The sequence below is a fragment of the Xyrauchen texanus genome, chromosome 12, assembly GCF_025860055.1.
Source record: "Xyrauchen texanus isolate HMW12.3.18 chromosome 12, RBS_HiC_50CHRs, whole genome shotgun sequence".
Classification (NCBI taxonomy): domain Eukaryota; kingdom Metazoa; phylum Chordata; class Actinopteri; order Cypriniformes; family Catostomidae; genus Xyrauchen; species Xyrauchen texanus.
In genome coordinates, this window is record NC_068287.1 from 26657758 (window position 1) to 26681834 (window position 24077).

The 24077-nt window shown below is 39.3% G+C and overlaps 1 protein-coding gene across 2 annotated transcripts in view; it reads right to left on the minus strand.

Moving 5' to 3' along the window:
• Positions 1-24077, minus strand: part of LOC127652867 (histone-lysine N-methyltransferase SETD1A-like) — a 50759-nt gene that overhangs the window by 9762 nt on the left and 16920 nt on the right. For both annotated transcript variants that reach the window (XM_052139282.1, XM_052139283.1), the window contains exons 8-18: positions 13183-14166; positions 12579-12749; positions 12379-12466; positions 8787-8950; positions 8341-8380; positions 7963-8164; positions 7821-7873; positions 6357-7690; positions 2509-2905; positions 1937-2115; positions 1246-1356 (exon numbers count right to left, since the gene is read on the minus strand). In XM_052139282.1, the coding sequence (XP_051995242.1) occupies positions 1246-1356; positions 1937-2115; positions 2509-2905; positions 6357-7690; positions 7821-7873; positions 7963-8164; positions 8341-8380; positions 8787-8950; positions 12379-12466; positions 12579-12749; positions 13183-14166 (3723 nt within the window). The remainder of the gene's footprint in view (positions 1-1245; positions 1357-1936; positions 2116-2508; positions 2906-6356; positions 7691-7820; positions 7874-7962; positions 8165-8340; positions 8381-8786; positions 8951-12378; positions 12467-12578; positions 12750-13182; positions 14167-24077) is intronic.

A 24077-nucleotide genomic window follows, 5' to 3' on the forward strand; every position in this document is an offset into this window, starting at 1 on the left:
AAAAACAGGCACAAGCCCTTCTTTTATGGTTGTTGAAAGAGGAGAGCAAGTTTTTGGGTAGTAGGAGACCAAACATTTTTTTTTAAATCATCCAGATCTCCTTACTCGCTGTTTTTGTTATTTTCAGCTGTATTTTTTTCTCCTTCAAATGGTGCCAATAATAGCAAAAAACAGACGAGATCCATTCTTTCAAGTTTGTAGACTTGTTATCAAGAATAAACTGCATGATCTTGTGAATGAATTTCGCCATCTTAATTTTAAGATGCAATCTGGGCAATCTGTTTGAAACAGGATGACGCTAAAGAGCTGTAATGGCTGGTTTTTCACTGGCTATGTGCAGATTTAAAGGCGAACAAAAGTACTATCAGAATTTAAATAAGTGAATGCACAATAGGGACACAGATATGAGTAGCTTGCACATTAGAAGCTCAATTACAGGTATTGCACTAAAATAACAATGTTGCAAAAAATAAAGAGAAACTGTGTGCCGTTTTTTTCTTTTACTTTTTTGCACTTTTTTATCATTCAGTAATATACAGATGTAATGATTGATGTATGTCCTCATGAAATCAGACACTCTCTCCTCGATATCAGAACACAAATGGTCAAAAGAGACGACCTGGTGTAACGGTGCTGTGTCTCGCTTGTACATTTGTGATCGGACGCATCTCAAAACACATAATACCAGTGTACACATGGGCTCAGTTGGGGATGAATGGTTGTGTAATCGATACACTACAGTCAAGTAGTGTTCACACCAGCACGACTAAAAAACAAGACTAGGCTTAGCGTGCTGACTGCAAATCATGTAGTGTACACTTGGCTTTTAAATAAGGACTTAGAAACAGCCTTTATTTCGAATTCATCAAAAGTTCAACTTTTTGAAATTCCACACCAAGTATACCAACTGCCAGTCCTGCTGATAAGGATCAGGTTTAAAATGTCATTGACACAGGAGCCAGCAGGGTTTATAATCTTGCTTAAATTATTCTATTGCTCAGTGAAAACATCAGAGTGAGAAGGTTGTCCAGTAAAGAGAGATCTGCCACCTGAATCTACCTGTCCAAGCTACTAAATGCCAGACACTATAAGGGTATCATTCTTATGTCAAACATAAAATAAAATGATAGGAATTCTTATTTGAAAAAGCTGAGGGGTGTTGGGAAAATGGAGAAGAGGTCACTGTAATCAATGCTGATAGTACAATCAAGGTCACTGTCGAGTGAATGTACTGAGGAATTTTACCTTCAGCTGGTTCAGTTTCAAGAGGTCCGAATCCATCACTGCTTGAGTGCCGATAGCACTGAGGAGGCGCCGCTGTTCTGAGCGCCTTTCAGACAGCAGACGATTGGAGCCCTGTAATTGAAAAAGATAGGGAGGGATGGTCAGAAGGATAAAAAATATATGACACAGTTATGCTCAACAGAGTAACACAAGGGCAAGTAATAAAAGTCCTTTAGTGAAGCAATCTATTTGAAATAATACTTGATTCCAAAAAATATATATAAACGCATACATTTGAAGGTGAAGTATATCATTGTGTGTATATATAAATAAATATCCTATCCTAGCATCACCAGAGTCAAAAGTTTGATTTCCTCAAAAAGTGTAAACAACAAGTGTAAACACTGTCACGCTATCAAACCATTAGTCTGTTGGTTTGCGCATCCCAACCAGCCCACCAAAGTAACAATGTCTGAACCAATGAAGAGAGTTTGGGGTGGGACTATATGTTTGTCCAACCACTGGCAGGCTTGGGGAATGTTCAGGAAACTTGTTTGAAATTTGCAATTCCATTTGGTTATGATAGTTCTGCAGAAATTACACACTTCAGCTTTAAATTTGACATTATCTTGCCAATCAAACAAACTATGAGTCAGTCTTCAAATACAAGCTGAATGCATTGCTGCATTTCCACAATGAAAAGGGAGCTTACTGCTGTGTCATAGTCTCCAACTTCCTGCACAGTCACTGGTTGGTCTAGTTCGAGGTAGACATCTTTCTCTTTGCGGCTGATAGCATAGTAGCCCTCACTGCGAGCACAGCCTGTAACATGCTCTCTTAGCTGCCCAGATGCTGCCCTCTTTTTCCGCCGAGGGTTCGGGATGTTGGTAAGTGCAGGCAAGAGGTTAAGGATCAAAACATGGGGAAATCACCAACTGAGAAAGCCCTGTGTAAATGAAGCTAGTTTCAAACTAAATATTTGTGGTAAAAATTATCTTTAACCTCTGTTGTTCTGTGCAATGTAATGTTTTAAACAAGTAGCAAAAACAGCAAATGTTGAGGACACAAAAACCTTTTGGCACCTCTTTTCTTTAGTTTTACATTTTTCAGCCTTCATCTTAAACTATTAATTTCATCATATCCTCATCCCATTTGTAAAGAAAATTTACAATTTAATAAAAAATATACAAACTTTTACAGGCACATATTGAAATACATTGCTAAAAATATATGTATCATATCTCTAGAACCCTGAATCTCTTCCATAAGCAGAGGTAAGGATATTGGTATGAGGGACCCAGTGTGTGTCATTGAGCCAGTCAGTTCCACGGTCATCTTGCAGCAGTTTCTCATAGGTGCTCATGAGGAGCCTCATATCTTCCTGGTCAAGGCCAGTGTTCCAAATGTCATACAAGATGGTCATCTGCTCAAACTCACTGCGGTTCTTGTAAGTGGGATGTGGTGCAGGTGCCGGTATGTGCAAGGTGGTGTGTTTGGGCTGCCGCTGGGTTGAGGGGGTCATGCCAGCCTCCTGAAGGAAAAGACGCTCGCTCTTTCTAACCTCTTCCTTCTCAAAGTCCACAGATCTGTCCAGACCAAAGTCCAAGTCTCCAGAATCAGAGCTGGAGCTGGAAAGCTCACCAGACTCCAGCTGCTCAACATCCACATATTCCTCAAACTCCTGACAACAGAGAAAATGTCAAGAGGGAGAACAGACAATATGCACGCATATAAAAATAAAAGGGAAACACATTTTTTTTGACAGTAATTGAAAACGTTACAATATTACTAAGCAATTCTGTAACAAAGACTGTGGAAAGCAGTTTGTGGTGTTCTGTGGGTTTTTAGGCTGTTATTTTGAAAAAGTTCGAAATTTCTACAGGGTAACCCAAAGTGGTGAAATAATTGCATCAGGTGCTACATTTTGACAATGATTGGCTGCAGTCAACTAGGATGTAGACCATTAAGAAAATGTAAGTACTAAAATGTTGCAAACTGTATTGCATAAGCACTAGTGCTGAGAAAATCTCATTGAAACATGCTTCCCAACGTAAATTTTTTATACACATAATTAAACTAGGGATGTGCCAAATGACTAATTTCACTGGCATTTAAATTACAATTTTTAAGCCGACTAGTCTAAAAAGAAACAAATCTTCAGAAATCAGTAAAAAACAAAAAACAAAATTTTATGCGACCTATTTAAAATATTTTATCTATTTAAATCCAGTGCTAAATTCCACTGCAATGGGGCATTTATCTGCAACATGCTTGTCTTGCATTATGATCATTGTACATTAAATTTAGAACATGACACACATTCACTGAATCAATGTTAGCGAATATTTAACAGGCATATTTATTGAAACCAATTGAATGAATAGTACAGGACCAATCGAGGAACCAAGCCTGTTCTAAATGGAATTCACCAAGTAAAAGTTACTTAACATACAGTCAGGAAATTGTTGAAAATAATTAACAGGTAGGCCAAGCAAAATCTGAGACAAAAAAAATGCACCGAAAGTAGCGCATATTTCATGATGTGCGGTCATGCATTAGCCATTGATCTAATATCACAGCTGTTCGGTAAAGAACGTTAAACAGTAACAGTTAATTTATATATATATATATATATATATAAAAAAAAGTAGATATAGGATAGAAACAATAGGCCTGCGATGTAGCTTAAAATAAACCTAATTTATTCTTAACATGATGTACACACAGAATAAAAGATAGTTTAACCGGTTAATCTGTCTGCATATTGTTGAAAATAGCCTTCTTAAATCAGCAGATTTTAACATTGGCATACCTAGCCTAAAACAGTCAATCTGCTCCAGATATCAACTTTTTAAATAATATTTTTATTATTAATTCTATTTAAAATATGTAACATTAATATGCCAGTAATTTAAGTGCGGCCTCTGTAAAAATATAAAGCCAAACGTAAATGTGTAAAAATGTTGATCAGTTTAATGGGGGGAAATATTAACCGACTACTAATTCCAGTGTCGACTAGCAGCATCAGAATCGTTTAGTCAACTAGTCTTGCACATCCCTAAATTAAACGGCACACAATCCACAGTTAGCGCTAACAAATAGTAGTATTTCAGAGGGCAATTTCAGTTTATATATATATATATATATATATATATATATATATATATATATATATATATATATATATATATATATATATATATATACACACACACACACTCACCTAAAGGATTATTAGGAACACCATACTAATACTGTGTTTGACCCCCTTTCGCCTAATCTTCGCTTAATTCTACGTGGCATTGATTCAACAAGGTGCTGAAAGCATTCTTTAGAAATGTTGGCCCAAATTGATAGGATAGCATCTTGCAGTTGATGGAGATTTGTGGGATGCACATCCAGGGCACGAAGCTCCCGTTCCACCACATCCCAAAGATGCTCTATTGGGTTGAGCTCTGGTGACTGTGGGGGCCATTTTAGTACAGTGAACTCATTGTCATGTTCAAGAAACCAATTTGAAATTATTCGAGCTTTGTGACATGGTGCATTATCCTGCTGGAAGTAGCCATCAGAGGATGGGTACATGGTGGCCATAAAGGGATGGACATGGTCAGAAACAATGCTCAGGTAGGCCGTGGCATTTAAACGATGCCCAATTGGCACTAAGGGGCCTAAAGTGTGCCAAGAAAACATCCCCCACACCATTACACCACCACCACCAGCCTGCACAGTGGTAACAAGGCATGATGGATCCATGTTCTCATTCTGTTTACGCCAAATTCTGACTCTACCATCTGAATGTCTCAACAGAAATCGAGACTCATCAGACCAGGCAACATTTTTCCAGTCTTCAACTGTCCAATTTTGGTAAGCTCTTGCAAATTGTAGCCTCTTTTTCCTATTTGTAGTGGAAATGAGTGGTACCGGTGGGGTCTTCTGCTGTTGTAGCCCATCCGCCTCAAGGTTGTGCGTGTTGTGGCTTCAAAAATGCTTTGCTGCATACCTCGGTTGTAACGAGTGGTTATTTCAGGCAAAGTTGCTCTTCTATCAGCTTGAATCAGTCGGCCCATTCTCCTCTGACCTCTAGCATCAACAAGGCATTTTCAGCCCACAGGACTGCCGCATACTGGATGTTTTTCCTTTTCACACCATTCTTTGTAAACCCTAGAAATGGTTGTGTGTGAAAATCCCAGTAACTGAGCAGATTGTGAAATACTCAGACCGGCCCGTCTGGCACCAACAACCATGCCATGCTCAAAATTGCTTAAATCACCTTTCTTTCCCATTCTGACATTCAGTTTGGAGTTCAGGAGATTGTCTTGACCAGGACCACACCCCTAAATGCATTGAAGCAACTGCCATGTGATTGGTTGATTAGATAATTGCATTAATGAGAAATTAAACAGGTGTTCCTAATAATCCTTTAGGTGAGTGTATATACACACACACACATACACACACACACACACATTTTATAAATCGATCAGCCACAACATTAAGACCACACACATTTTATAAATCGATCGGCCACAACATTAAAACCACATGCCTAATACTGTGTAGGTCCACCTCATGCCACCAAAAGTGCCAACCTGCATCTCAGAAGCTAATCTTTCACCACAATTATATAGAGCAGTTATCAGAGTTACTGTAGACTTTGTCAGTTCAAACCAGTCTGGCCATTCTCTGTTGACCTCTCTCATCAGCAAGGAATTTCCATCCACAGAACTGCTGCTCACTGGATGTTTTTTGTTTTTGGCATCATTCTGAATAAATTCTAGAGACTGGTTTGAACTGACAAAGTCTACGGTAACTCTGATAACCGCTCTGTATAATTGTGGTGAGAAGATTAGAAAATAATAACTTCTTTTTGTGATTAGAGCACTAATTCAAAAAGTAAAAAGATACTGAATACCCTAGAAGCAGAACTAATATCACAGTACAGAAAAACACAGTTAATGTAGTAGTACTGCTACTTCTAATTAGTTACTCCCCAAAACTGAATCTACATTATATCAATCCAACTCTCCTGATCAGTCTAGAACAATCCTCACAGGTCAATGACAGTAATTAATTGCAACTGAATTTTCAGGCAGTGAGTTCTCTAATAAGTAGCAGACAGGACCACAAACCTCTAACTTCCGTTTCCTCTGTTTCTTGATCTGTTTCTCCTTCTGTTTCTTGGTGATCTGCAGTTCCTCGTTCTCTTTGTCCTTCCTACTCCTCTTTTTGCTTTTCCCTTTCATCCGCTCTTCCATATGCACCTCCCTAACGGATCCTTTCCTCTTGTGTGGAGGGCCGATGGCCTTGATCTGTGTCTCAGCCACATCCCTGGCTTCGCATAGTATAGAAAGATCTCCGTACAGGGGTGCTGGCTGCCCCCTGTTTGCATGAGCTTCTTCAATAATCTCTTCTGGTGCTTCCTGAACACCATGCTGGTTGAGGTCTGCGGGGAGCAGGACAGTAGGGTCATGTTTCGGTCTCTTTTGAGGAGAGGTGAGGAGTGGAAGAGCAGGAGTTTTAGAGTAGTTATGTTCCTGCTGAACGAATAGACCCTCTGGATTCTGGAGTGACTTGCGAGGGTGAGGAGAAAAGAAGTCTCCCTCTTCCTCCTCTAGCTTGTGCTCCTCTGCCTCATCTGAGGTTTCTGTCTCTTCGGAGTCGATGTCTGCCTCTGGATCCATCTTCAACGCCACGTCAGCCAGCACAGATAGGTCAGGCTTAGGGGCAGAGGCCAGCTGCAGCAGGCTGGACACTCCCAGCTGCTCCCTGAGTTTCAGCCGCTGCTCCAACTCATCTTCATCATCTTCCTCTTCCCAAAGAGCAGGATGCAGGAGGGAGGAGTGGCTGAGTGTTCGAGGGTGGCCACGTTGGCAAATCTTTTGTGTGGACGAAACAGGGACTGGGTCCTCGTAGGCCATTTTGACCAATGAGGCGTGGTCCAGTGGTAGGTTCTGGACCGTGAGACAGACAGGTGCAGCATGTGTTCTGGGTGAGTCTTTGCCCGCCCCACGTTTAGAGGAGTTTTTGGGAGATGGAGATTGTGGAGATGGAAGGGCAGCTGGACTCTTTTTGGGCTCATCAGGCCGCAGAGAACGCACAGGTGGAGAGACGGTAAGAATGGTGGAAGGGGAAGCAGGGGAGGCAAGGGCATTACCCTCGCTTGGACGAGACGCAAATGGAAGGAGCATGGGGAGGGGCTTAGAGGTGGCAGGCAGAGTGGCTGCTGTGCGTGTGCTTCCAGGAGAAGCTGAAGTGGGAATGTTTGGAGCTGGAGACTGCGAGGAAGGAGTGGGAGATGGAGAGGGAGCAGAAGATGGTAGAATGGATGGCTTGAACTCGTTTTCTTCCATTGAAAAAGAAACAGTCTTGCGCCGTTTCTTGAGAGGGGGGAGGAGGAGGATAGGAGAGGAAGGACGGGGGTAAGGAGAAGATGGAGGCACAACTGCAACAGATTTGTCCTCTTCTAGAAAAGAGAATACATTTTGAATGTAAAAATTAACTCTTGAAAATTAAAATCAAGACCGTAAACCCATGTATTTTCACTTTAGTTCCCTGATAACATCTTATCGAAATGGTGATTTTATTTAACTGACCTGCTTTGACCTCTGTAATAGTCACAGATGATTGGTTCAGGTTTGCTTTGTCCCTAAAAGTGACACAAGACAAAATTACGTCAATGTATGTGTCAACTGATGCATCTTCCTTTATTGCTTCACTTTTCTCAGAGAGACATACCTTTCATCTTTGTCTGCATCCATAGCCATGCTGTCCATTGTAGACTCATCCATTGTATCCAATGATTCACTCTCTGCACCCTGCTCACCTTCTTCTTCATCTTCCTCATCTGAGGATGAGGATGACGACGAGGATGATGATGAACTCTCAGAGGAGGATGAAGAAATGCTCTCATCATCACTATCTGCACTATGGGCTTCATCTGTGAAACAGAAGGCATGAGTAGAAGAGAAAATATAATTACTTACATGTAGATCAAAAACACACTGATCTACAAGATAAGATTGGATAAATAATTAAAACCCTAAAAGGTGCACATAGCAACATGAGCTAAAATACTTAAACACAGCTCAAAAGAAAAACAAGATGACTTCTTACCTTCTGACTCAATCACTTTTTCACTGTCGTCATCATCCTCCTAACCAGAAAAATTAGTTAGCAGTTATATAATGACAAAAACATGTCTAATCTCATCTGTTGTTATGGGAATTACTCAAGCAGCAAAGAGGAAGTATTTTAGGGTAAAAGACAAGGAGAGAAATGCCGCCATCTAGTCATTATTCAATGCAATACACCAAATAGGAAAAAACCACAAAAGATCAAAGACCAGCAACATACACATAACGGCTTACAAACATTACAGAGCTAATCAACCTAAATAGCATTTTGGCCTTCATAGGAATCTCAATTCACAAAATTGTTTATATCGTTTTAGACATGGTGCATGGAACTGAGCTTGTTCCTAAATATGTGGCCACCATTACACAGACACACCAAGAGACATACAGAACATCAAACAGCTATATAGAGACACAAATACAAACCTTTTCAGAGGAGGAGCCGTTTGACGTTTCTTCTCCCTCGCTGTCCAAGTCGTAAGACTTGCGTGGCCTCGCTCTGTTCCTTCTGCGGGCTGCTTGTCTGTCTGCTGTCCGCCTTATCTCTGTTCTTCCTGCAGCACAATCCGCAGATTTACCCTGATAGGAGTCTACAAGAGAGAATACACAAAGAATATATATACACTACAGGTCAAAAGTTTTGAAACACTTGACTGAAATGTTTCTCACAATCTTAAAAATATTTTGATCTGAAGGCGTATGCTTGAATGTTTGAAATTAGTTTTGTAGACAAAAATATAATTGTGCCACCATATAAATTGTATTATAAAACTAAAATAAAATAAATGTATGACTTGGACCAAATAATAAAGAAAAGCAGCCAATAAGTGCCCAACATAGATGGGAACTCCTTCAATACTGTTTAAAAAGCATCCCATGGTGAAACATTAAGAAGTTTGTTGAGAAAATGTCAAGAGTACATGTCTGCAAATTCTAGGCAAAGGGTGAGTACACATTGAAGATGCTAAAATATAACACAGTTTTGATTTATTTTGGATTTTGTTTAGTCACAAAATAATTCCCATAGTTCGATTTATGCTATTCTATAGTTTTGATGACTTTACTATTATTCTAAAATGTGACCGTAGTGTGTGTGTGTGTGTGTATGTATGTATGTATATATATATATATATATATATATATATATATATATATATATATATATATATATATATATATACATACACATACAGAAAGTGCATCCGGAAAGTATTCACTGCGCTTCACTTTTTCCACATTTTATGTTACAGCCTTATTCCAAAATGGATAAAAAAAAAATTTTTCCTCAAAATTCTTCAAACAATACCACATAATGACAATGTGAAAGAAGTTTGTTTGAAATCTTTGCAAATTTATTAAAAATAAAAGCTGATCACATGTACATAAGTATTCATAGCCTTTGCTCAATACTTTGTTGAAGCACCTTTGGCACCAATAACAGCCTCAAGTCTTTTTGTGTATGATTCTACAAGATTGGCACACCTATTTTGGGCAGTTTCTCCCATTCTTCTTTGCAGGACCTCTCAAGCTCCATCAGGTTGGATGGGGATCATCGGTGCAAAGCCATTTTCAGATCTCTCCAGAGATGTTCAATCGGGTTCAAGTCTGGGCTCTGGCTGGGCCACTCAAGGACATTTCACAGAGTTGTCCCGTAGCCATTTTTTGTTATCTTAGCTGTGTGCTTCGGGTTGTTGTTCTGTTGGAAGATGAACCGTCACCCCAGTCTGAGGTCCAGAGTGCTCTGGAGCAGGTTTTCATCAAGGATGTCTCTGTACATTGCTGCATTCATATTTCCCTCGATCCTGACTAGTCTCCCAGTTCCTGCCACTGAAAAACATCCCCAGAGCATGATGCTGCCACCACCATGCTTCATTGTAGGGACGGTATTGGCCAGGTGAAGAGGTTTCCTCCAGACATTACGCTTGCCATTCAGGCCAAAGAGTTCAATCTTTGTTTCATCAGACCAGAGAATTTTGTTTCTCATGGTCCGAGAGTCCTTCAGGTACCTTTTGTCAAACTCCAGGCAGGCTGTCATGTGCCTTTTACTGAGGAGTGGCATCCATCTGGCCTGATTGGTGGAGTGCTGCAGAGATGGTTGTTCTTCTGGAAGGTTCTCCTCTCTCCACAGAGAAACGCTGGAGCTCTGTCAGAGTGACCATCAGGTTCTTAGTCACCTCCCTGACTAAGGTCCTTCTCCCCCGATCGCTCAGTTTGGCCAAGCAGCCAGCTCTAGGAAGAGTTCTGGTGGTTCCAAACTTCTTCCATTTACGGATGATGGAGGCCACTGTGCTCATTGGGACCTTCAATGCTGCACACATTTTTCTGTACCCTTCCCCAGATCTGTGCCTTGATACAATCCTTTCTTAGAGGTCTACAGACAATTCCTTGGACGTCATGGCTTGGTTTGTGCTCTGACATGCACTGTTAACTGTGGGACCTTATATAGACAGTTGTGTGCCTTTTCAAATCGTGTCCAATCAACTGAATTTAACACAGATGGACTCCAATCAAGTTGTAGAAACATCTCAAGGATAATCAGTGGAAACACGATGCACCTGAGCTCAATTTTGAGTGTCATGGCAAAGGCTGTGAATACTTATGTACATGTGATTTATTTGTTTTTTATTTTTAATAAATTTGCAAAGATTTCAAACAAACGTCTTTCATATTATGGGGTAATTGTTTGTAGAATTTTGAGGAAAATAATGAATTTAATCAATTTTGGAATAAGGCTGTACCACATAACAAAATGTGGAAAAAGCAAAGCGCTGTGAATACTTTCCGGATGCACTGTGTGTGTGTGTGTGTGTGTGTGTGTGTGTGTGTGTGTGTGTATGTATATATATATATATATATATATATATATATATATAAACACCACAGTTGGTTCCAGTCATCGAATCTGATTGGACGAGAGACGTTCCATGAGCACTGATGGTATGACAGCATCAGCACTCAGAAGCTTCACTGTGTGTGTATCACTCCGCGTTCATGCTGTTCTAAACTAAAGTGCATCTGTTAGGAGTTTAACAGATAAAGGAGGCTTTATTTTTGAAATTACATATGTTAGCCAGCAGGTGGTGGCAAAATATATTTTTTGTGTGTAATATGAGCCAGTTGGTGACAAAGTGAATCTGTTAGTCATTGTTTACATAGAACTGCGCTCCGTGATCTCTGTATTACTAATACATTACCAAAGCTAGGAAACAGCTTTAAACGGCCAACTTCAGGATTAAGGCTCATTCTGAGAGACACAACAGACTGATTTATTAGTGCTCAAGTGCTTAACTTTTATCAGAGTTACCACATTGAATACATACTGTTTAAAATGGCGGAGGATATCGCTGTTTCTATAGTGAATGACTCTTGCGCACAGGCTAGAGCGAAATAGAGAGAAATACCCCGGCTTGGGCGTCTATTTTCCACTGAAAAAGCTAACAAGATCTCTAATTGGGTGTGGCAACAGGTGATTTATCTCGCGCTCTCTCCCTCCCTCTCACATACACACATCCAGCCATCTATCCTTATTTATCCCATAACTTGTTACAAATAGCACAAGCTGTAATACTATTTCTGAAGTGAACATTTTGAATTACTAACGGAGGCTTGGACGCATCATTTGTTTTGAACCAGCAACGGCAGATTCTGATCAGTCGCGTAATAAAGTAGTTCCATGCACAAATGCGTTTTTATGACCGTACTCATTTTTTCTAATAAAATGTACTTGTTCATTGAACTGTTGTATATAAGCAATATCACACTCACAATCGTGCTATACGGCCCTACATCAGCACTGCTGTAATTACATACGGCACTCGGCCTGCGGCTGAATCACAGCAGTGCTGATGTAGGGCCATATCGCACTCTTGCTTGTGTGATATTGCTTTATATATATATATATATATATATGAGAGAGAGAGAGAGAGAAAGAGGTTAGAATCAAAGTACAATTTATATAAACATTTAAGAAATAATGCATGCAATTTATCTGGTCGTAAGCACAAAATATGAGCAGTACCCTCATCTTCCTCATCAGGTGGAGTGGAAGGCCTGGCTCTTTTCAGCTCACCACCATCTTCAAGCTCCTGAGGCTCCTTCCTCTTCACCTGCATTACATATTCCTCATTAGTAAACAGTATTGTACAGATCATAAAATCATGGTTAAGTGTGCCAGAATGAATCCAGCATGTTTATTAGGTGAGAAATAAGGCCAAGTACCTTAAAAGAAGGCAAACGCAATGCTCCCCGCAAGGAAAAGCCCTCCATGCCTCCACTCTTGGCCCAGTCTACAAGAGACATGAGAGGCTCCCGAGGCCGGTTGCTCATCTTCTCTTCTTTCTTTTCCTCCTCACGCACTATTGACACTCCCCGCATGGACGTCTGGAATGGCTTAGCAAACAACAGAATAAGAGGTTGAAAAACAGCTGAAGAACACCTGAGGAGCAATGAATTTTCCAATTGTCCCCAATTACTAAATAAAGAGTAAACTACATTATTTTACAGAGATTGCCCTCACGGGAGCACTTTTTATACTTCAAACATGACAAGAAATAATTACATTGACTTTTCAGATTTACACATTTCCATGAATTTTCCAGGCTTTGAAAAATCGCAATTTTAAAATGTCCTTGTTTTCAATGACTGTGGGAACCTTTGAAAATACAACATCTGATTTGTCTTAGCCAATTATCATATAAGATATGCTTAGTGTTTGACCTGTTACACCAGAGAGGGATTACCAATAATGTATAGTTCCACAGTTTGATTTCAAGCATAAAAACAAGACAAATACAAAAGGTGAACAATAAATCATGAAAGCTACCTTAGCTTTCTGTTCCTTGCGGTCCCACCACTCATCGAAAGTGCCAAAGGCAACGTTCTCTACAATCTTGCGATTCAGGTCCCTCTGCATGATGTTTTTCATCTCCTCGATCAATGCTGCCAGTACCTGCTGCACAACAGACTCATAGGGGTTGTGCCCCATCACGGCTATCTGGTCACCTGCTACACCATACAGCTCTCCATCCACACCAGACACCGTGCCAAATCCAGGTGGAGGGTAGTGGGAGGGGTACTGCTGGGGCTGTAAGTGGTGAAGCCAGGGGCTGTGAGGGGGTGGAATGGTATGTAGGTGAGGGGGAGGAAGCTGTGCGGCATGAGGGTCTGGGTATGGGTACACTAAGTGAGGAGGGATGTAGCGGTGGTCCTGGTCATAGTGGGTGGACACAGTCCCATCTTGGTCCATGTATGGGTGATGTGGGTGATTGGGAGGGGGTATAGAATGGAGGTGAAATGAAGGAGCATATTCAGAGGTGGGCAGAACTTCTCCAGAAGCTGCTGTACTGCTATTGGCAGAAGCCATTCGCATCTGGTAGAGGCGACTGAGCATGTGTGTCTGCATCTGGAATGACATGGGTGCTCCGCCACTGTACTGGCTCATGAGCTCCATGGAGCTGGCATAGTCATACATGTGTGGCAGCAGAGGTGGGTACTCGGGGTGCAGCTCCATGTGAGGAAGCGGAGGGGGTATGCCAGGAGGCGGAGGGGGCTGCAGGGAGAACCCAGGTGGAGGAGGGAGGTGAGGGGGGTATGACGAGATGGGTGGAGGTTGCATTGCAGTGCTAAAGTGCTGGCTGCTGTCTTGGGGAGGGCTAGCAGAGGGATCTGGGGTTTGGGAAGGGAGGGCAGATTGCGAGGAGGTCGTTGGTGAAGAGGATGAGGAGGCAGCGGGATGGGTGGTTGCTGTGGTGATGTTGTCATCTTCATCTGAAATTTCCATATCCTCCCCAGAGGAGTGTGGAGATGGCTAAAAAGAGCGAGAGAGAGAGAAAAAAAAAATAAAAAAAAAAATGGCAAATTCAAGCCAGAACCAAAAATAGTAGTATAAACAGAAATAATACAACACAACAGGTAGGCCGGTCAAGAAAATTATTATTGACTTATTGTACGATATATGGACTAGTGTTGTCAAAAATACAGGTACTCCGGTACCAAGTCGGTACTGAAACAAAATTTTTTTTACGATACCAGAATTTCTGAAGGTACCAGAGTACCAAGTACCGGGTCTACCCGGTTCCCAAGCATAGTCGGGAACTTCTGAACTCTCACAACAAGCAAAATATGGCGACAAGCAAAGCTGCTGCGGAGTCTCAACTGAATCTTGTCGAAAAGAAAGTGGAAAAAGCCAGGTTTGGAAATTCTTTGAATTTGAGGCTGATGAAAAGGGAAACATCATAGATCAGCAAAAACCTATTTGTAAACGCTGCTTTTGCAATTTTCTGACGAAAGGAGGAAACACATCAAACTTAATAAAGCACCTGAAAGACAAGACACCCGGATTAATTCAAGCAACCAAAGCAGGTTAGTTTAAAAGCATATTATAATAATGTCGATAATTAGTCGACATTATCGACAACGTCGGAAATAAAAAAATTACGAGAAAAATGTTCATTGTCGAATAGTCGTTTGATCTCATTTAACGTAAAATTAAATCAAATTAAACTAATGATGCGTGAGAGCAGCACTGCAGTTCACGCCTGACGGAGAAGAGGAATAATCACACAGATCACAGTCCAGATGCACTCGAAACTTTCACAGCTTCTTATGTAGATCCCAAAGTATGTAGGGAATTATAAATATATATATATATTATATATTAAAATTCAGAAGCAGTCTCGTTTTGGAATAAGCGGAGCCGAAGCTCTTTAAATGAAAGAGCTTCGGCTCCGCTAGTTATATTTAATGAGTTATAGATTTATTAAAGTTCAAATAATACAGCAGCAGGTCATGTTAATGACTTTAAACACTGTGTGGTAAGCGCCTCTTCAATGAGTTGCGCGAATGTCCCGATCTAAGGGGGAAGAGATTGAAACTGTACCCGGCTAAGAGTGACTCGTGTGACGCTCATCCCTCGAGCGCTGATGCTTAATGCAGCTAGATTAGAACACGATTGCTCTCGACTGATTTAATCATAATATGTCGCTGTGCATTTCTTATTGTGAAGAAAAATGGCAATATGCAGCTTTATTAATATGAGAGCACTTTGCACATTAGTTTCGAAATAGTTTTTTATTCATTCCATTGTATGCTGGTTTATTTAGTTTTTTTTTAGTACTTGGTAAAAACTTAAGTTGCAAAAGTTGAAGCAAATCTTAAATACTTTAAGCATGGTACAGTTTTGTTATAATTCAAAAATAATATATTTAAATTAAAGTGTTGCTCAGTGGTATATTTCTGTTCTTAGTTCTGCTGCTAATGTTTTGTAGACTTTGTTAATAAAAGAATGTTGTTTTGTAACCTGTTTTTGCATTGGTACCAAAAATGGTATCGAGTACCGTGAAATTTCAATGGTATTGGTACCACTGAACTGAAATTTTGGCACCGTGACAACACTAATATGGACATGACCTCGATCACTTTTGCTGACCTCGATATTGTCCATTGTGTTTACATGCGTGTTTGTTTACATAAGATTGAATGTCACCAACATTTTAGCCAGTCGCGCTGCTTCTGTCCTCTCATCTGCTCTCTGTGTCGAAGACGGGGCTCAGGCAGCTCCTCCTCACACACAGAGCGGACAGCAATAGGTGAAGTGTAAGATGTTACTCGAGGCTAATAGGCATTTTACCTGACGACTGCATAATTCCAGACAGAAAGTTTCAAAGCCGCATTCTACAGCTCCAGTGTGGGAACATATTGGCTTTAAGCTGAATGAGAGAGGAGAGCCCATTAACGTGAACGAGTCGGTATGCCGACTTTGTTTAAAAACAGTGGCAACAAAACTAACCTAAAAGCTCACCTAAAATATAACCATCCCATCCAGTTTTCCAAGCTGGGAACAAGCAGTGGGAGATGAAGAGGGGCCTTCCAGTCTATATTATCTTTTTATTCTTAAGAATTAAAATTGAATTGCTCTTTGAAAGGGTGTACTTGCATTATTATGCAATTATATTATCATTATATCAGTGGCATAAAATGGTCTTAAAATGACAATAATATCGTATAACGCAATTATTTCTGGGACAATATATTGTCCAACAAAATTAGTTATTGTGAAAGGCCTAACAACAGAGCTAGTCAACTAGAGGTTTAAAAAGATAGCTCAGCAAAAAAAAGAATAGTTAACAACAATCAAAAAAAAGAAAACACCATTCACAACCCATTTTACATTCATAATGTGACATATCAGAAGGAATATTCTGAATCAACAACAACAAAAATATAGGATGGTACTTGATTTTATTAATTAGGAATTTAATGTAGAGGACTACTCCTCTCCTGAAACACCTCTAGCACCCAGTTTTTTGGTGACTGAAGGTCAAGTTAGCATCTTAACATATCCAAATGGTAATGCTTCTTCAAAATCTTCAAATCTAATGTTATTCCATATCCAATATTATTATAAGTAATTTTGATTTTAAATCCAAACGTTTCATTTGATATTGTTTAAGGCATTGAAATAGTATGAAAATTAATTTAAATCATTGTGATTCTTTGTTTTACATGTAGTTCGAGTTGTTGACAGAAGAAAAGCTACCGCGCTATATCTGTTGCGAAGGAGAAGAATGAGACACATTTGGGTTCACTCCGTCTTTTATTTAGGGTAAAAAAATCATATATATATATATATATATATATATATATATATAATCATATATGTATGCATATATATATTTTCCAACTTTTGGGACTATAATCATCCTTTTTTTTTCTTGACCCTGTAATTTAGTAACTGTAGAACACATTAACTGTAATTATGCGTATATGATGAAATTATTACAGTTTCTTGTCAATCTATGTCTATTTTAATGTGAACGATGCGCTGCCACTTTAATTCAGTGCGGTGCAGTGCACAGCAAAAATAGACTCTGTGCGTAAACGATCGCTGTACTGCTGTATCCGCACCGCAACTGGAACGGATCGACGGACTGCATCCGCGTGCAGTGTAAAACCTCTAACCTGTTAACATGGGTACGGAAAAAAATACGCACCGCATACGCACTGCAAACGGAGTATGTGTGAAACAGGCGTTAAGTCCAAAGTATAATTCGGTCACACGCAAATCTCGTCATCAGTAGAGTGCTCGAGCACTGAACTTATTTTTCTAACCGTACGTCTTTGAACACGCAGACTGCGCATGTGCATGGAATTATCTGCATGGATCTTCAAGGTGGCAATGCTCACATTTGAGCCATTGCTGTCACGAAGAAACAATCATCGGTAAATAACAGGAGACGAACGTGTGTGTGTGTGAGAGGAGGTCAGGAGATATCTGCATTTGTAAAACTTGAGTCTGACACAATATAAAATACATATTTTATGGGTTTAAACTCCTGAAGAGAAATTGTCTGGCGTCTCATAGTGTGCATGCGCCAAACACGTGTATATGCGAGCGCCGTCAAATGGAGTATACTTTGACATGCTTACATTTGACATAACGCAGAGCGCTTAGTCTATTTGAAGAATCAGATATTCAAATACACAAAGAAATGCTTCCTTCAGTCTTCCTTCATGAGAAATAAGGGCTTGAGTTTAATCAATTAGCCTTAAACTACTGCATAATATAATATCTCGGAGTTCTAAAACAGTGTAAATGTAAAATGGACCAAGACTAATGTTGACTAAAAAGAGAGACATGTTTAAGTGTTTGGAAATATTTTGATATTTATTTATTTATTTTTTTTACATTTAATTCGTAAGTTTTTAAAGCCTTAAAGGAAATCATACATCCCATTGTTATTATATGACTCCCAAGTTAAAAAGGATTAGTTCACCCAAAAATGAAAATTCAGTCATAGTTTACTCACCCCTGTGTTGTTGTAACCCCATATGACTTTATTTTTCTTAACAAAAAGTAAAAATGTTGTGCTTTGTGATATCATACAATGGTAGTTTATGGTCACCACCTCTTTATGCTCATGAGAGTCCATGAGAGCATCAGAATACACAGCTCCCGCTCGTGAGATGGTACGTTTAATTGAAAACTTGAATTTTTTACAAAGTGCCACAACAATGGTAAAACAGAACACAACAGACCTGCGCACAAATCAATGAGCAGAACTTACAAAACATGCCTGAAGCACTTGAAGTCAAAGAAAAGATGCATTTCTATGCCCAGCATTATTTGATAGAATTGGAGTAATTGGATATCAAGAGGAGGCTGATGAGGCCACACATACACACCCAGAAGTTAGTCAGACAGTACAGGAGACTGAAGTGTTTTGGGGTTTTGCTTACCGAAAGTGAACAAATCATCGCCATTCTGAACCAGTGTGTGTGACAGAATAGTCAGTAAGTTTGACATCAAAGTTTTGTATGATATAAATGCTGTTATCCAAACTCAGGTGCACACACATGAACCACAACAAAGTACACTTGTAAAAGGTGGTCTGGGGTACGGTTAATGTGAACTCCAGTATGGTTCGCTGTTGATAAGAATGCTATCGTACCAAATCTCGGAAATAAACTGCTATTGATGATGTATAATTCACATCTTTGCAGGCTTGCGATTGCAATTATGTTATAATGCATATCTCATCCCTGCTTATCTCCAAATAAATTGCCTTCATAGAGCAGCTCACATTCTTCATATCTTATGCAATGCATCCATTAGGGTACAATGTTATAATGCCTCTCTTACCCAGTTATCCAATGTTTGCCGATACCTCAAAGTCTACTGTGATGAGATTTCGATTCAGGGGCCTGTGATCAATATTACAATATTATTATTATCATCATCATCTCACAAGTGCATCAAAACATTATTTAATTATATATATATATATATATATATATATATATATATATACACACACACACACACACACACCGCCAGTCACCACTAAGTGGCAGTGACGTCACCATGGCGCTTGTGCCAGGATATGTGCATGTTAAGGCCACGTGAAGTGTCGAACGCCCGCTGGCAGGAGGTCACAGGACAGATCCAACAGGTGACACGGGTCGATTGACTGAGATGACTGGCTGATGCACCACCTGTGCCCCCTACTGTGCCAACTTGCTGTGCTTTAGCCACCCGGCGCTCTGCTCGTTGTTGTGAGTGTTGCTCCTCTGCCCTCCGTTGTTGTTGGAGGGCGAATGCCACACATACACGTGTGTGTGTGTGTGTGTGTGTGTGTGTGTGTGTATATATATATATATATATATATATATATATATATACACATACATACATACATACACACACACACATACATATATATTAGAGGTTGACCAATTAACCGGCCGGCCGATTTTTTGCATTTTTTTTTTACATAATCGGCATCGGCCAATATCCAAGTATATCAAGCCGATTATTAGGCAGGCGCATCTGTGGGCAGCCTAGTGTTGTTGTGGAACGCGTGTTCGACGCACGCTGCCCCTAGAGTCATTTTCCAGCAGAGTGAGCAGACCTCATCCAGTGCCTAAGGAAGGAGCTAAGTTCCTTGAAGAAAACAGTAAGGATTAAATTTGTATAACTTCTTTATATTTAATTAAAAACTTTTGATATTTTACTGCCAACTTCAAGAAAAAACACGAAATGACGTTCGGCTACTTTGGATATTGATAGCGTAGTTGAAGTTGCATTGTCACAGCAGAAGGGTTGCTATCATGTCACAATAAGTAAGCAAGAATTTTGCAATTACAGACAGTGAATCTGAGACTTTTATTTGTTCTGTTTGTGTGTCTTATATTTGAGAGGGTTGTCACCAAATGCAGAGAAATAAGTAATAAAAAAGATACCAACGCGCTATAGGCTATTGAAGGACTGGCTTTGGTAAGTTCGGACGTTATCGGTTCTGCTGTCGGTACTGGAGAAATTAAGAAAATACATTCTTTATTGCTATAAAGAGAAAGTTATTTTATCTTGCCAGCCATTTCTATGTATAATAATATGAAACCATTTGTCTGTGATGCAATTTAGCTATTCGCAGTCAGAGAGAGAGAGAGAGAGAGAGAGAGAGAGAGAGAGGAGATCTCGCGCACAGCGAGCACAACACGAGCCCTGCTTAATGAGTGACAGAACGAAACATTCAAACGTAGCCTGGTTTAGATCTATGATATTAGTCTGATTTTATTTTAGATTTCGCCTTCCAAAAATTATAAAAAGAATATTTATACATAAGCCGCATTCTGTCTAGCACAACTTCCTTCCCTTCACAGCGGTGCACTGACATTTCTCCCTAAAACTCAAACTTGATGTCAGAATCAGCACGATCGGTGATTGTTGTAAAATACAGTCTAGCTACTGTTGCTAAATTGCAGGACGCGTTTAATAATAAAAAGAGCACAAGAGATACCGTTCCCAAGGCGACTCGCGCTCCGAAATGGACCACAACGAGACAAGCAAACTATAGGCTACTATGGGTTTCATGGCAAAACGACCGGCTTGGAGATTCACTTAAACACAGTTTATGACTTAAATTGACGTAGTTATGGAAATAGTTGGGAGAAAATATGGCGCATCAGGAGCCTATTAGACCCGGTCTTAAAGGGGAAGCAGTCTAATGAACATGCTGACGATTGAGCCATTACTGCGAATCAAACAACAAAAGGCAAAGAGAAAATCACTTACAGCTCTTGAATGAATAACTTCTGCATTAATAAGCATTAATCTATGATAAACTATGCAGTGTTATTTTACAATTGATTACTTTATTAGATTTATTTTTAGACCACACCTGAACAGTAATATTAGTAGACCTTCCTGAAATTAAATCACTGTGCCTATATAACGTTTATCTTTTTAATTATATATATATATATATATATATATATATATATATATATATATATATATATATATATATATATATAACAAAAAGAACCGTTAAGAATACCATTAAAGTACCGGATCGATAAGATGGTAATACCATTAAAACCTTAACGATACCCATCCCTAGTTATGCCTGTGCTTCTCTTGGATGCTCTGAATATTGGATTACGTGTCTGGATTGCCCCTTAATTAAAGCTGCATTTGGATATCAACCTTCGTGTCTCGGAGCAGTTCGTAACACCTGCTTTGTTTATTTAATATATTTGTTATACATTATTTATACAATATGTTTTTATATTATACATTTTTTATTTAAGTGTACAAGTGCAGATTGGTCAAGTGTTCAATAAATGTATTTGTTGAGAAATTTTGTCTATCTTAAGTAATTATTTGTGTTACATTTTATCTTTAAAAAAAAAAGGTTCAAATAAGATGTTAAAAACAAGCACATGTCGGCCAAAATAAATCGGCAGCATTAATCGGCCATCGGCCGACCCGGATTTCAGAAGATCGGCATCGGCCTTAAAAAACCAATATCGGTCAACCTCTAATATATATACACACACACATATATACAGTGGGGGAAATAAGTAATGAACACATCAACATTGTTTTCAGTAAATATATTTCCAATGACTTTATTCACTTTGGTATTAACTCAAGAAATCCACACACAAAGAAATCCAAACATTAAAGTCCATAAATTAAGTTATGTGTAATAAAGAGGAATGACACAGGAAAAACGTATTGAACACGCTAACTGAAATGTATTTAATACTTAGTGGAGAAGTCTTTGTTTGTAATGACAGCTTCAAGACGCTTCCTGTATGAACAAATTAATCAGCCGTGGTATTCAGGTGTGATTTTGTCCCATTCTTCTAAACATATTGTCTTTAAATCTTATAAGATTCAGGGGGCCCTCTTATGAACCTTGATCTTTAGCTCTTTCCACAAATGTTCAATTGGATTCAAATAAGGGCCAATCTAACACCTTGATTATTTTCTCTGAAACCGTTTGAGTGTTTCTTTTGCTGTATGCTTTGGACCGTTGTCCTGCTGGAAGGTCCACCCACATCTCATCTTCATAATCCTGGTGGATGGCATCTGCCCATAAAGGGCTCCATTCATCTTTCCTTCAATTTTATAAAGTCTGCCAGTACCATGCGATGAAAAATAGACCCACACCATGATGCTTCCACCTCCAAACTTCACTGTTGGTATAGTGTTTTTAGGGTGATGTGCAGTGTCGTTTCTTCTCCAAATATGGTGTGTAGTATGACAGCCAAAAATTTCAATTTTGCTCTCGTCTGACCAGACTACACTCTCCCAGTATTACATAGGCTTGTCCAAATGAGTTGTAGCAAAATTGAAATGAGCTTCGACATGCCTTTTCTTTAGTAATGGAGTCTTGCGGGGTGAATGTGCATAGAGGCCATGGCAGTGGAGTGCATTGCCTATTGTTTTCTCAGTGACGATGGTACCTGCTGCCTCAAAGTGTTTCTGGAGCTCTTTCAGAGAGCTCTAGAAACCTCTGCTCCTTGGGCTACTATTCTGACTATTCTTCTGACTACCTGGTCAGAAATCTTGCGAGGAGCTCCTGTGCGTGGCCGGTTGATGATGGAGTGAGTTGCTTCCACTTGCGGATAATGGCCCCAATGGTGCTTACTGGAAGAGTCAGAAGTTATGAAATACGTCTGTATCCGATTCCATCAATATGTTTTGCAACAATAAGGTTGGAAAGGTCTTGGGAGAGCTCTTTGCTTTTACCCATCATGAGATGTTTCTTATGTGACACCTTGGTCACGAAAAGCCTTTTTATAGACCATCAATTTACTAACCCAGCTGATATTAATTTGCTCAGATAGGAGGTATTATTATTATCTAATTAAGAATTTCAGCTGGTTCCTTGGCTTACCTTGCAGAACTGCTTTTTCTGAGCGTCTCGAATACTTCTTTCCTGTGTCATTCCACTTTATTACACATAACTTTATTTATGGACTTTAATGCTGTAAATTCTTTACATTTGTGGATTTCTTGAGTTAATACTGATGTCTGGTGAAAATTTCATGTAAAACCTCATTAAAATGATATTTACTGAAAGAAATGTTGACGCGTTCAATACTTATTTCACCCACGGGGTGTGTGTGTGTGTAATATATATATATATATATATACACACACACACACAGTTGAAGACAAAATTATTAGCCCCCCTATGAAATATCAATTCTTTATCAAATATTTCCCAAGTTATGTTTAACAGAGCAAGGGGATTTTAACACAGTATTTCTTGTTATATTTTTCCTCAAGAGAAAGCCTTATTTATTAAAATTTGCTGGAATAAAATAATTATATAAAAAAACAAAACAAAAAAACAGCTAAGGTCAAAATCATTAGCTCCATTAAGAAATTATCTGTTTGATTGGCTACGGAACCAACCACTGTTATCCAATGACTTGCCTAATTAACCTAACTCGCCTAATTAATCCCCAAGTCTTTAAATTGCACTTCAAACTGAGGATTAGTATCTTGCAAAACAACTAGTGAAGCAATATAAAACTGTCATCATGGCAAAGACAAAAGAAATTTGTGAGCATTAACAATTATTTTTCTGAAGTCTAAAAGCAGGAGAAGGATATACACGTTTATCAAAGCATTTTCAGGTGTCAAGAACTGCCGTGAGAAGTATTATCAAGAAGTTTGAGGAAACCCACACAGTGGAGGAACAATACTTGCAGAGGCAGGAAGCGAAAGAATTCAAAAACCTTGGAAAGAAAACTGGTGAGAGAGGTTTCTAAACAGCCAAGAACAACTACTAAGACACTACATTTAAGCGTTTGGCAGACGCTTTTATCCAAAGCGACTTATAGAGCCCTTATTACAGGGACAATCCTGTAACTACATATTTCAAAGGGGGCTAATAATTTTGTCTTCAACTGATATAC